Consider the following 12,956-nt stretch of genomic DNA (forward strand, 5'->3'; position numbering starts at 1 on the left):
AAGCCTTTCCACCCAAAGGTAGAAGAGGTGACCCTCTCTCTGGCAGTTTCTTTTAGGCCAGGCTGGGAAACAGGATAGAGGCTTGCTTCCTAGGTCAGACTTTTTATTCTCCTCCCCCTCCCTCCTTTTTTTTTTTTTTGAGAAAGACAGGACATTGGGAAAGAAGGTGGAAAGAAGCAGAGGACCTTTGATGGATGGTCTCTGATTCTGTATCCAGTTGCCATATCGACTTGTCTAGGCTTAAGCTGGGAAAGAAGGTGTAACTCCCAGATAGGGTCAGGAAGACCCCTCTCTCCTGGCTCACGAAGGGCGGCTGCCCAGATTGAGAGGAAGTGGTTTGGGGACTGTCTGTGCAGGAAGTGAAGGCCATACCATTTAATGTGTTGGGCTTCTGTGTGGAGGAGGTGGTAATGGAAGCTCTTAGGGGTTGTGGGAGGGGGAATTAGGAGCAGTTTGAGATGGGTGGAGCCTGCCCACTCCATTTCCTGATACTGCCAGGTGTTTCCTGAGTTGTATTCCCTCAGCCCTGCCCTTGGGGGGGACTCTTGCTTTCTAGTACAGACAGCAGTCTTGGTCAGGAGTAACCACACCTTGCTACTAGGAAGGCTGATGGAGCAATGCTTGTTTCTGGGATGGTTACCTTGAGAGCTGTGACCCTCTTGTCATAGCAACTCTTTCTCTGCTGGCCTTGGCCTCTTTTGAACTCTCAACTTCCCTCATGTTATCTAAGGCACCCCTTTCAACATCATTGGGCCAGGAAGAGGAGAGTGTGGGAGTTAGCAGGGGTCAGAGCCAGAGGAGAGAATCTTCACCAGGGATCTGATGAAGGGATTGAAGGGTTCTCCTCAACTTCCTGACCATTGGCTTCTGTCACCTTCCCGCAGGGTCTCCCATGGGATTGCTGGGACCTTGCTGGGTGAGATGGCACTGTGTGCAAAAAAGCGCCCCCCAGGTAAGAAAGTCCAGGACTGTGGATCCTCGAGACTATCAAAAGCAGGTGTCATTACGGTTTTGGGAGCCAAGGGAAAAGGGACAAGTGAAAAGGGCCTGGGGAAGAGGTGTATGTATGGAGATCAAAACCCTAACACATGCTGGCTAGGAAACTGAGTTTGTCCTTTTGATCCTTTAGCTAGTTTTATCTTCTGAGCTGGTGCTGAGCACCAGCTCCCTCACCGGGAAACACCTGTAATCTTGTCAGGGGCAGCCTGCATTCCTCAGCTCTGGCTTGGGAAGTCCCTGCTCTCCCCTCCCCTTCCCATGCTGGGACCTCCTAGTTTCCTGCAGGTAGGGGTGGGGTGGAGGTGGAGGTGGGAGTTGAGAGTGGTTGTCTCGGGCTGTCCGTTCACCCGCATTGGCCGGGGGTGGGGAGCGGAGAGGCGGGGCCTGCGTGCTGGCTTTCGCCTACGCGGCGCTGGCAGGCAGCTGCCCCTGCAGTGGGGGGAGCTGGCGGAGGCGGAGCCCGGGGCGTGGGCACCGAAGCCTGGACCAGTCAGCGCAGGCTGGCCTCCGCGGGGGGCCTCCGGAGCGGCGGCGGTGGCGCTGCGGAGCCCGAGTTGGGGACGAAGGGGTCCCCGCTCGCTCGCCGCCGGCGGCTGTGAGGATGGCCTGGGCTGCGGGCAGTGTGCGCACCGGCTGTCCGGGGCTCTCCTCTGAGCTGCCGCAGCCCTTGCACTTCCCCGGGGGGCCACCCTGTTGGCACCTCTGAGGCCAAGGACAGACTGTGCGCCTTCCCCAACTTAAACCGGGGTCATGACGGTCCCCAAGGAGATGCCTGAGAAGTGGGCCCGGGCCGGGGCACCTCCGTCTTGGAGCCGAAAGAAGCCCTCTTGGGGGACAGGTAACAGGAGGCAATGCCTGGTAGCTCTCCGGAACCCATAATCTGCCCCCCTTCCCCCGCAGTCCCCACATTCTCTCGTCCTCAGCCTCCCCCAGCCTCCTCTCCCTTCCTCTTTCCGACCCAAAGATCCTGCCTTTGCACTTTTTTTGTATGCACTGTGGTGATGGTGCTAGGTCTCAGCAGAAGGAGACCCCTCTGGGGAAGCTATTAGGAGTAAAGTGGCTCAGCTGTCTGGGGACTCCAGCTTGGGGTTTTGTTGCTGCAGTTTGCTCTTCAGGCTCTGCAAGGGTTTTAGGAGCCCAGCCTGTTGGCTTCCAGGCAGTTTTAAGGCATTAGGTTTTTTACTGCCTAACCAAGTTACTTCCTTTTATAGCCTAAGATCATATCGACCCCTGGGAGATGGGATGGTAACTTCATAGAAGCCTGCGATGGGATGGGAACTCTCCTTGTTCTGGAACTTGAACTTGGCGTCTGCAGTCCGGTAGCTGCAGAGGTTCAGGATAGTAGGGCTAGAGAGGTGTTACTAACCTAGTGACAACTGAGTGGTTTCAGTGAAATGTGTATAGGGTCCAAGAAAGATTACAGTAGAGAGAGGTGTTTCGGTTGCATCTCCTTCCCCTCTTCCTCCATGTCTGCAAGTTCCATATCCCTGACACCACCCCACCCCCACCTTCTCCTACTTGAAGATAAGCTTTGCTATAAGGTGATGTCATTGCTGGCCAGTCAGAAGCTGCTGCTGACTACATGTGACAAGCAGAGACTCCTGTAGGGGGACTGCACGTGGGGTTGGGATGCTGCCGCAGAGCAGCTCCAGGGCACTGTGACCCCATGTCTTGTGACTGATTCTACTCCTGCCCAGATTAGGGGGCATGCATTGGTTCTCAGGAGGAAAGGGTGCATTGTGCCTTCAGCTACTATCCTGTTTTTTTTTTTTTTTGGAGGGGGGGAATCCAGTCATGGGGCCTGAACTCTGGGCCTGGACGCTGTCCTTTAGCTCTTCAGCTCAAGGCTAGCGCTCTACCACTTGAGCCACAGCGCCACTTCCGGCTTTTTTCTTTTTGTTTATGTGGTGCTGAGGAATGGAACCCAGGGCCTCATGCATGCAAGGCAGGCGCTCTACCACTGAGCCACCTTCCCAGCCCTCAGCTACTATCCTGTTCATGATGGTGGATGCATTGATAATAGTAGCAAAGGGTCTGGGGATTCCCGTGACTGATAGTGGCTAAAGCATGATTGGAGAAGTCACTGAGCACCTGGTAGAAGACCTCACAGTTAGTGGTGGGGAAAAGAACATAGCCTTGTCTGTGAGTATAACCTGTACTGGCACTATATGCTTGTGATCCCAGCACTCCAGAGGCTGAGCCAGGAGGCTCAAGAATTTGAGGCTACATGGTGAATTCCTGTCTTGTTAAAAAAAGAATAGAGAGCTGGAAGCCCATGGCTCACACCATCAGGAGGCTGAGATCTAAGGATCTTGGTTCAAAGCCAGCCCAGGCAGGAACATCTGTAAGACTCTTATCTCCTATTAACCACCAGAGGGGCTGGGAAGGTGGCTCAGTGGTAGAGTGCTTGCTTTGTATGCATGAGGCCCTGGGTTCGATTCCTCAGCACCACATCAGCGGAAAAAGCCAGAAGTGGCGCTGTGGCTCAAGTGGTAGAGTGCTAGCCTTGAGCTAAATTGCTGAGGGACAGCGCCCGGACCCAGAGTTCAGGCCCCATGACTGACCAAAAAAAAAAAAAAAAAAAAAACCACCAGAAAAACAAAGTGGCGCTATGGCTCAAGTGGTAGGGCACTAGCCTTGAACTGAAGAGTTTAGGGACAGTGCCCAGGCCCAGAGTTCAAGACCTATGACTGACCAAAAAAAAAAAAAGAATAGAGAAAAGAAGAATGTTTATAGCCCTTTAAAGCCACTGCTTAGGCCATCAGTGAGAGAAGGGGAAAGAATTTAATGACTCCCCAGGCATGGGGAGTTGGGTAGGCCTAACAAGGTGTGGGTCTTGGCTTGATCTCTCCTCCTGACTATAGCATCCTTCTGTTACAGAAGAAGAAAGGAGGGCACGGGCTAATGACCGAGAATATAATGAGAAATTCCAGTATGCGGTAAGTGACACTAGTGAACTGGTTTCCTCTTCCTGAATGGGAGAGGGGAACAGTATAGAAACATCTGAAGCTGAGAGGGAAGGGCATGTCAGGAGATAAAGGCAACTGCCTCAGCTACTTTGTCCGCTATTGTGCTGACTTTCTAGGCCTTCTTTTTTTTTTTTTTTTTTGTCGGCCGTGGGGCCTGAACTCTGGGCCTGGGCGCTGTCCCTCAGCTCTTCAGCTCAAGGCTAGCACTCTACCACTTGAGCTACAGCAGCACTTCTGGTTTTCTGGTGGTTTATTGGAGATAGGAGTCTCACGGTCTCTCCTGCCAGGGCTGGCTTTGAACCATGATCCTCAGATCTCAGCCTCCTGAGTAGCTAGGATTACAGGCGTGAGCCACCAGAGCCCGGCTTTCTAGGCCTTCTGCTGGGGAAGTGAAATATGTGGATTCTTTCTCTTCCTTTGTCCCCATTTCACACTTACAGTTGCTGGCTTTTGGGACAGAGGTTTGGGAAGTAGAACAATGGTGGTTGGTCACTTTCTAATTATTTTTCTTCTGTGGCCATAGAGTAACTGCATCAAGACTTCGAAGTACAACATTCTCACCTTCCTGCCTGTCAACCTCTTTGAGCAGTTTCAGGAAGTTGCCAACACTTACTTCCTGTTCCTTCTCATTCTACAGGTGAGTGATCTATAGTGATCCTTTTGGGATTCATAAAGCCAAAGAAGAGGAAGGTTTCAGGGCAAAAGAAGATTAGCTGAAGCCTGAAGCATGTTCCTCTTTTCTCATTTCAGTTGATCCCACAGATCTCTTCCCTGTCCTGGTTCACCACCATTGTGCCTTTGGTTCTTGTCCTTACCATTACAGCTGTTAAAGATGCCACTGATGACTATGTGAGTTGTTTTTATTCTTCTGCTTGTCCCCATTCGCCTTTCCTTCTCTTCCACCTCTACCTCCCAGTTCATAGGCCACCTTCATCGAGCACAATTCCATGGTGCCCTTGACCTTCCTTCATTGCTCCAGCTAGATGTGTATCTGAGGTGGGAAGGAGGAGTCAAGGCAAGAGTTGGTTGAACTAGTATACAAGTATATATAAGGCTGACCCAGCAACTCAGCATTCCACTGATGGTCCATTCCTCTTAGAGCAAGAGAAGGTATTACCTTTCTTATTCTCTTCTTTTAGTTCCGCCACAAGAGTGATAACCAGGTGAATAACCGTCAGTCTCAGGTGCTGATCAATGGAATGTGAGTACCAGTGGGAGATAAGGGCTCTAGGGAGGAAGGAGGCCTCCTGGGAACGTGTATAGCTACTGTCAGCCTCTTTACTGTCTTCTTGTTGCCACAGTCTCCAGCAAGAGCAGTGGATGAATGTCTGTGTTGGTGATATCATCAAGCTAGAAAATAACCAATTTGTAGCGGTAAGGGTCAAGGTACCCCTTGAGTCGGCTGGGTTCTTTCTTTTGGGGTAGGAAATAATGAGTCCTTCCTGTTGCTTCTTAAACACCCCTGAAAGGAGATTTTCTTGGATGGAAGGTCTTATGTTGTTAAAATTCCTGAGACCAACTTTTCAAGCACTTGGAACTAAACAAACTATGCTTAGTAGAGGAATAGTCACCTCCCAGTGAGGGTGGAGGTTTGTATTTGTAGTTCTCATTAGATTTTCTCTCTAGGCGGATCTTCTCCTCCTTTCCAGTAGTGAGCCCCATGGGCTGTGTTACATAGAAACAGCAGAACTCGATGGGTAAGTATCAGCCCTCTTCGCCTCCTGAAGGTAAATAATTCTTTTTAGAAAATTTAAGGGTAAGAAAGGCCTTGGGTTCACAAAATTATTTGCTGGGTTAAGCAGTGATGATCAGGTACCCCCCAGATAGAATCTAGAAGACTGGCAGGGAGCTAGGCCTCAGGAGATCTTTTCTTCCAGAGAGACCAACATGAAAGTACGCCAGGCGATTCCCATCACCTCGGAACTGGGAGACATCAGTAAGCTTGCCAAATTTGATGGTGAGTAATGTTGGAGAAGCAGTCTTCAGGTAGAAGAGATGGGTTGGGTTTTGGTATTCACATTGGACACTTTGCTTTTGACTACTGGTTGCTATGATTATATAGCTCCCTGCGGTTTTTTTTTGTTTTTGTTTTTGTTTTTTTCTTAGTCTTGAGGCTTGAACAACTCAGGGTCTGGGCATTATCCCTGAGATTAAGGCCAGCACTCTACCACTTGAGCTTTTCCTGTTTATGTGGTACTGAGGAATCGAACCCAGGGCTTCATGCATGCTAGGCAAGCGCTCGACCAATAAGCCACCTTCCCAGCCGTCCCTGCATTCTTTTGGGAGGGACATATTGGGAATGCCAGGGGCCTACCACTCACTTTTGAACTGACAGTCATTCAGCCATCAGGAGCTTTGTGGCTGACAGCTCCCTGCTTGCTGGGCATGCTGAGAGAAACTCAGCTTATCCTTTTTGCTTGTTAGCTCAGAATAATGGTATGGTCTTTATAATAGATATTATAGGAAGTGTAGAAGAAAAATTAACAGTCCCTTCCATGCTCTGATTTTACCCTCTGTAGGTAGCTACATATTTTTCTATACATGTATAAACTTAAGTAAGTGTGATTCTGTTCTACCAATGTCTCTAGGTTACACTTAAAAAAAAACCTATTAAATGTATCTTAAATATCTTCTTTTGGGGGGGTGGGGGGAGTCCCGGGGCTTAAACTCAGGGCTTGGGCACTATGTCTGAGCTTTTGTGCTCCAGGTTAGCGCTCTACCACTTTGAGCCACAGTTCCACTTCTGGTTTTTTGATGGTTAATTGAAGATAAGAGTCTCAGGGATTTCCTTCCTTCCTCCCTCCCTCCCTCCCTCCCTCCCTCCCTCCCTCCCTCCCTCCCTCCCTCTCTCTCTCTCTCTCTTTCTCTTTCTTTCTTTCTTTCTTTTTTTTTTTTGCTGGTCCTGGGGTTTTAACTCAGGGACTGGGCTCTGTTCCAGAGCCTCTCTGTGCTTACTAGCACTCTACCACTTGAACCACAGTGCCACTTCCAACTTTTTCTGTTTAGGTGGTACTGAGGAATTGAACTCAGGGTTTTGTGCATGCTAGGCAAGCACTCTACCACTAAGTCACATTCCTAGCCAAGTCTCAGGGACTTTCTTTACTGGACTGGCTTCAAACCATGATCTTCAGATCTTAGCCTCTTGAGTAGCTAGAATCATAGGCATGAGTCATCAGCATCTGGCCCGTTTTATTTTTTGTTTTGTTTTGTTTGGTTGTGGGGCCTGAACTCTGGGCCTGGGCTCTGTCCCTCAGGTCTTCAGCTCAAGGCTAGCACCCTATCACTTGAGCCAAAGGGCCACTTCTGGCTTTTTCTGCTTATGTGGTACTGAGGAATGGAACCCAGGGCCTCATGAATGCAAGGCAAGCACTCTACACTGAGTCACCTTCCCAGCCTCCATTTTTTTTTTTTTTGGGTCCGGTTGTGGGGCCTGAACTCTGGGCCTGGGCGCTGTCCCTCAGCTCTTCAGCTCAAGGCTAGCGCTCTACCACTTGAGCCACAGCGCCACTTCCGGCTTTTTTCTTTTTGCTTATGTGGTGCTGAGGAATCAAACCCAGGGCCTCAGGCTTGCAAGGCAAGCCCTCTACCACTGAGCCACCTTCCCAGCCCCTCCATTTTATTTTTTGATATAAGATTTCTTTAGCCCATCCTGCCCTGAAAACTCATGATTCTTATACCTCAGCCTCCAAGTGCTGCCTGATCCTTTTTTTTTTTTTTTTTTTTGGTTGGTCATGGGGCTTGAACTCTGGGCTTGGGCGCTCTTCAGCTTAATACTGCTTGAGCCACAATGCTACTTCCGGTTTTCTAGTGGTTTATTGGAGTAGTTTATTCATGGACTTTCCTGGGTTTGAACTGTGATCCTCAGATCTCAGCTTCCTGAGTAGCTAGGATTACAGGTGTGAGCCACCGGCACCCAGCTCTGCCTGATCCTTTAACTGAATAGTTATCCTACTTCTTTTTTGTTTTTTTGTTCAGTCGTGGGGCTGGAACTCTGGGCTGGGGCTGGAACTCTGGGCTTGGGCGCTGTCCCTGTGCTCTTCAGCTCAAGGCAAAGTGCTCTACCATTTGAGCCTCAGTGCCATTTCCAGTTTTTGAGTGGTTTATTGGAGATAAGAGTCTCACAGACTTTCCTCCCAGGCTGGCTTTGAACCATGATCCTAAGATTTCAGCCTCCTTAGTAGCTAGGATTACAGGTGTGAGCCACCAGCGCTCGGCCCTACTTCCTATTTTTGCCCACTTTCTTGAGCTGCTACTTATGTTTTATTGTCTTATGTCAACCATTAAGCTGTTGATTAGATTTTGAGACCTTGAGTAGTGGTACTCCATCTCCCATTCAGGTGAAGTAATCTGTGAACCGCCCAACAACAAGCTGGACAAATTCAGTGGAACCCTCTACTGGAAAGACAACAAATTTCCCCTGAGTAACCAGAACATGCTGCTGCGGGGCTGTGTGCTGCGAAACACCGAGTGGTGCTTCGGGCTAGTCATCTTTGCAGGTGAGCTGCTAAGCATCCAGTGAAAGAAGGATAATAGAAGTTTGGGCTGATAGACTAGGTGAGGTAAAAAATCTTCAGCTTGGAATGCAGCCTCTTGTCCGCCTACTGTCTCCATTCTACCCTGCTTTCCTGCAGTATGAGATGAGAGCAGAAGGTACTAGGCAGATTTGGTATTTGACTTCCCAATCTTTTCTAGGTCCTGACACCAAGCTGATGCAGAACAGTGGCAGGACAAAGTTCAAGAGGACAAGTATTGATCGCCTGATGAATACACTGGTGCTCTGGGTAAGTTTCCCATGTCTTTTCCCCTACCCCTTCCCTCAGTGATTCCCTTTGCTCCCATTGCTCTTTCCTGCTCAATAATCAGACTTCAGGTTTGGCTTTTAAACTACTGGCTACTCAAAAGCAGCATTTATTTCAGGCTCCTTATAGACCTAGAAGATGTTATTTAACACACGCACACACACACATACACACACACACCTTATGAATGTGTGTAAATCAACAACTCAAAGAAAACTGAAACAAATCATCCTTTCTGCAGGTTCCCGTTAAGATGATGACTTAGTACATCACGTGACCTTCTGTTTGCCTTTGCCAGGGACAAGGAGGCCTTCATAGAGATGGAGAGGGAATTCAAAGAAAAATTTCCATGTGGAAGATAGTTAGCAGGGTCTTTTACCCCCAGCTTCCAAGGATGAAGGTTCCCAAAGGGAAAGTTTCTGTTTACATTTTTGGCAATTCCTCAATCCTTCTTTTGTTTGACTAGAAATTGGAGCTCCTTGTTAGACTTTCTTTCCCCTTCCTGTGCCCCTCCTGCCTACTGCTTGCCCCATCTACGTGCCAGTTTACTAAGACTGGGGCCAGCCATTGCTGAGGCAGTTTCCACCCTGGCTTTAAAGTGTTTGCAGAAACCCAGCCTGAGGGAGCAATAGAAGTTAGGTCTGTCTTGTAAAGGCTCACCCAGCCCCCTTGTGGTTATTGGGCACCCTGCTGGTTGAAGTCTCTACAGCAAAGGCAACTTTATTTACTTTAAATTTTACTGTTTTTTTGTTGGACGTGAGGCTTGAACTTGGGGCCTCTGAGCTCTTTTTGCTCAAGACTAGCACTCTTACCACTTTGGGCCACAGAGCCACTTCCAATTTGCAGTGTTAATTTTGATTTTCTTTTTAACCAGTCCTGGGGCTTGAACTCGGGGCCTGGGCACTGCTCAAGGCTAGCACTTAACCACTTGAGCCAGTCTACCACTTCCTGCTTTTTCTTTTTCTTTTTTTTTTTTTTTTTTTTTGTCGGTCGTGGGGCTTGAACTCTGGGCCTGGGCGCTGTCCCTCAGCTCTTCAGCTCAAGGCGAGCGCTCTACCACTTGAGCTACAGCGCCACTTCCGATTTTCTGGTGGTTTATTGGAGATAGGAGTCTCAGGGTCTCTCCTGCCCGGGCTGGCTTTGAACCGCGATCCTCAGATCTCAGCCTCCTGAGTAGCTAGGATTACAGGCGTGAGCCACCAGCGCCCGGCTACTTCCTGCTTTTTCTACTTACGTGATATTGAGGAATGAACCCAGGGCTTCATGCATGCTAGGTAAATACTCTACCACTAAGCCACATTCCCAGCCCTCTCTGGTGGTTAATTGGAGGTAAGAGTCTCACAGACTTTTCTGCCTAGGGTAGGCTGGCTTTGAACCATGATCCTCAGATCTATCATCCTTATGAGTAGCTAGGATTATAGGCGTGAGCCACTGGTGCCTGGCTTAAAGGCAACTTTAGAATAGATGTCTGAACCTAGACAATGGTCTTAGTTATCTTCTTTTTCTTTTCTTTTTTTCTTTTTTTTTTTGGGTCCAGTCATGGGGCATGAACTCTGGGCCTAGGTGCTGTTCTTCAGCTCAAGGTTAGCGTTCTACCACTTGAGCCACAGCGCCACTTTTGGCTTTTTTCTTTTTGCTAATGTGGTGCTGAGGAATCGAACCCAGGGCCTCAGGCATGCAAGGCAAGCGCTCTACCACCGAGCCACCTTCCCAACCCCTCTTTTCTTTGTTTTGCAGGAGAGTCTTGTCCCATAGACACTGCAGCTGGCCTGGAGCTTGAGCTCCTCCTGTCTTAGCCTCTTAAATTTTGGGATTACGGCAAGTGCCGCCATGCCTGGCCCAAGCTTTTTTTTTTTTTTTCTGACTAATCAAGAAATCTGTATTTATGGAAATACAGTTAGCAATCTGGCGAGGCACTGGTGGCTCACGCCTGTAATCTGAGCTACTCAAGAGGCTGAGATTTGAGGATTGTGGTATGAAGTCAACCTGTGGTACAAAGTCAACCTGGGCAAAAAGCCCCTGTGAAATTCTTACCTCCAATTTACTACTCAAAAGCCAGAAGTGGAGCTGTCACTCAATGGCACTCTGATTCTGGGTGATGGTGACTCAGGCCTGTAATCCTAGCTACTCAGGAGGCTGAGATCTGATGATTGCAATTTGAAGCCAGTCTGGGCAGGAAAGTCCGTGAAACTCATCTCCGATTAATCACCAGAAAACCAGAAGTGGAGCTGTGGCTCAAAGTAGTAGAACATAAACCTTGAGCAAAATTGCTCAGGGACAGTGCCCAGGCCCTAAGTTCAAGCCCCAGAACCAACCCCTCCCCCCCCCCCAAAAAAAAAACAAAAACAACTGAATAAAGACATTACAGTATGATGGCTTATTTTTATTGGCTTCTGGAAGCTTTTTTTGTTTGTTTTTTTTGGGTCCAGTCATGGGGCCTGAACTCTGGGCCTGAGCACTGTCCCTCAGCTCTTCAGCTCAAGGCTAGCACTCTACCACTTGAGCCACAGCGCCACTTCCGGCTTTTTTTCTTTTTGCTTATGTGGTGCTGAGGAATCAAACCCAGGGCCTCATGCATGCAAGGCAAGCGCTCTACCACTGAGCCACCTTCCCAGCCCCCTGGAAGCTTAACTTAGGTAAATGGGCAAGGTTTTCTGATGTGCGGGAAATAGATCTTGCCCTTGTAGACTGTTGAGGATTCCAGATTGAGAGACATAGAACTCTTCCAGATTTCTCATTACACAGATGAGAAAATGTTTAGCGAGAATCATTAACACATGAAGAGAAGCTGTCGCCAGTTCTGATCACTTCCTAGTAGAGCAAGTTTGCTCTACCAAGTTCACAGATGCCTGATCTTTTAAAGATTCCCAATACCACTAGTGCTTTCCTTCAGTGATGAGTTTGGTTTTGAAGGCTTCCTCTATCTAGCCTCTACTTCTTATTCTTCCCCAGATTTTTGGATTCCTGGTCTGTATGGGGGTGATCCTGGCCATTGGCAATGCCATCTGGGAACATGAGGTTGGGATGCGCTTCCAGGTCTACCTGCCCTGGGATGAGGCAGTGGACAGTGCCTTTTTCTCTGGCTTCCTCTCCTTCTGGTCCTACATCATCATCCTCAACACCGTCGTGCCCATTTCACTATATGTCAGGTATGTGCTCTCTCTGCCTGGGGGTCTCCTTAGCAAACATTTCTGTGAAGATGAAATCCTTGAGAAGGAATGTGGAGTCTTGTTGTACTGTGAACTTTATGCTATCTGTCTTTGTGTTTGTGTAAAGCAGACTTTGTTGCTACAGTGGACTGGTACTTCGGACTGTATTAGAACAAAAGCTATGTTGATTTACTTAGCACATTTATTGCATACCTGTTCTGTGCAAAGTAGTGTAGTAGGTCCTATAACATGTACACAAATCAGTGGTTCTCCTTCCTATTAGGAGCGGAAGTCTAGTAGAAGAAGAAAAATCTATAAAATAAAATGGGGCCTATAAGGCAAAATGGGGCCAGGTGCCCCTGAAAATGGGGCCTATAAGGCAAAATGGGGCCGGCTCACTCCTGTAATTTTAGCTACTCTGAAGGCTGAGATCTGAGAATCACGGTTCAAAGCCAGCCCAGGCAGGAAAGTCCGTGAGTCTCTCATCTCCAGTAAACTACTAAGAAAAAGCTGGAACTGTCCCTGTGGCTCAAGTGGGAGAGCTCCAACCTTGAGCAGAAGAAGCTCAAACCTCAGGGTTGGCAAAAATGAAAAAAAAGAAAAGAACAGAAAAGAAAAGACAAAAGAAAACAAAATGGGTATAAGTGCTTTAGAAGTCATTCTACAAGCTAGGTGTCTATGGCTTAGTTCTGTCATCCTAGCTACTAAGGAGACTGAGATCTGAGGATCACAGTTCAAAAGCAGTCTGGGTAGACAAATCTTTTTTTTTTTTTTTTTGGGTCCGGTCGTGGGACTTGAACTCTGGGCCTAGGCGCTGTCTCTCAGCTCTTCAGCTCAAGGCTAGCACTGTACCACTTGAGCCACAGCGCCACTTCCGGCTTTTTCTTTTTGCCTCATGCATGCAAGGCAAGTGCTCTACCACTGAGCCACCTTCCCAGCCCACAGGGTAGACAAATCTTAATGGCTCTCTAGCCGAAAAACAGCTGTACTGGTCAGGTGCAGGTGCTTCCCACCTGTAATCTTAGCTACTCAGGAGGCTG

The 12,956-nt window shown here is 48.6% G+C and overlaps 1 protein-coding gene across 4 annotated transcripts in view; it reads left to right on the forward strand.

Annotated features, from left to right (window-relative positions):
• Atp8b2 (ATPase phospholipid transporting 8B2) overlaps nt 1-12,956 on the forward strand; it is a 32,258-nt gene that overhangs the window by 1,364 nt on the left and 17,938 nt on the right. For 2 of the 4 annotated variants that reach the window (XM_070013878.1, XM_070013877.1), the window contains exons 2-12: nt 885-952; nt 3,880-3,938; nt 4,492-4,605; nt 4,719-4,817; nt 5,108-5,169; nt 5,270-5,342; nt 5,595-5,665; nt 5,846-5,925; nt 8,306-8,464; nt 8,661-8,749; nt 11,720-11,916. In XM_070013878.1, coding sequence (XP_069869979.1) covers nt 922-952; nt 3,880-3,938; nt 4,492-4,605; nt 4,719-4,817; nt 5,108-5,169; nt 5,270-5,342; nt 5,595-5,665; nt 5,846-5,925; nt 8,306-8,464; nt 8,661-8,749; nt 11,720-11,916 — 1,034 coding nt within the window. In that variant the 5' untranslated portion in view covers nt 885-921. Of the gene's footprint in view, nt 1-884; nt 953-1,583; nt 1,838-3,879; nt 3,939-4,491; nt 4,606-4,718; nt 4,818-5,107; nt 5,170-5,269; nt 5,343-5,594; nt 5,666-5,845; nt 5,926-8,305; nt 8,465-8,660; nt 8,750-11,719; nt 11,917-12,956 lie in introns of those variants that run through there. The other 2 variants (XM_070013875.1, XM_070013876.1) reach the window with 1 other exon arrangement.

Source organism: Dipodomys merriami, unplaced genomic scaffold (genome assembly GCF_024711535.1).
Source record: "Dipodomys merriami isolate MVZ:Mamm:240054 unplaced genomic scaffold, mDipMer1.0.p SCAF_92, whole genome shotgun sequence".
NCBI lineage: Eukaryota > Metazoa > Chordata > Mammalia > Rodentia > Heteromyidae > Dipodomys > Dipodomys merriami.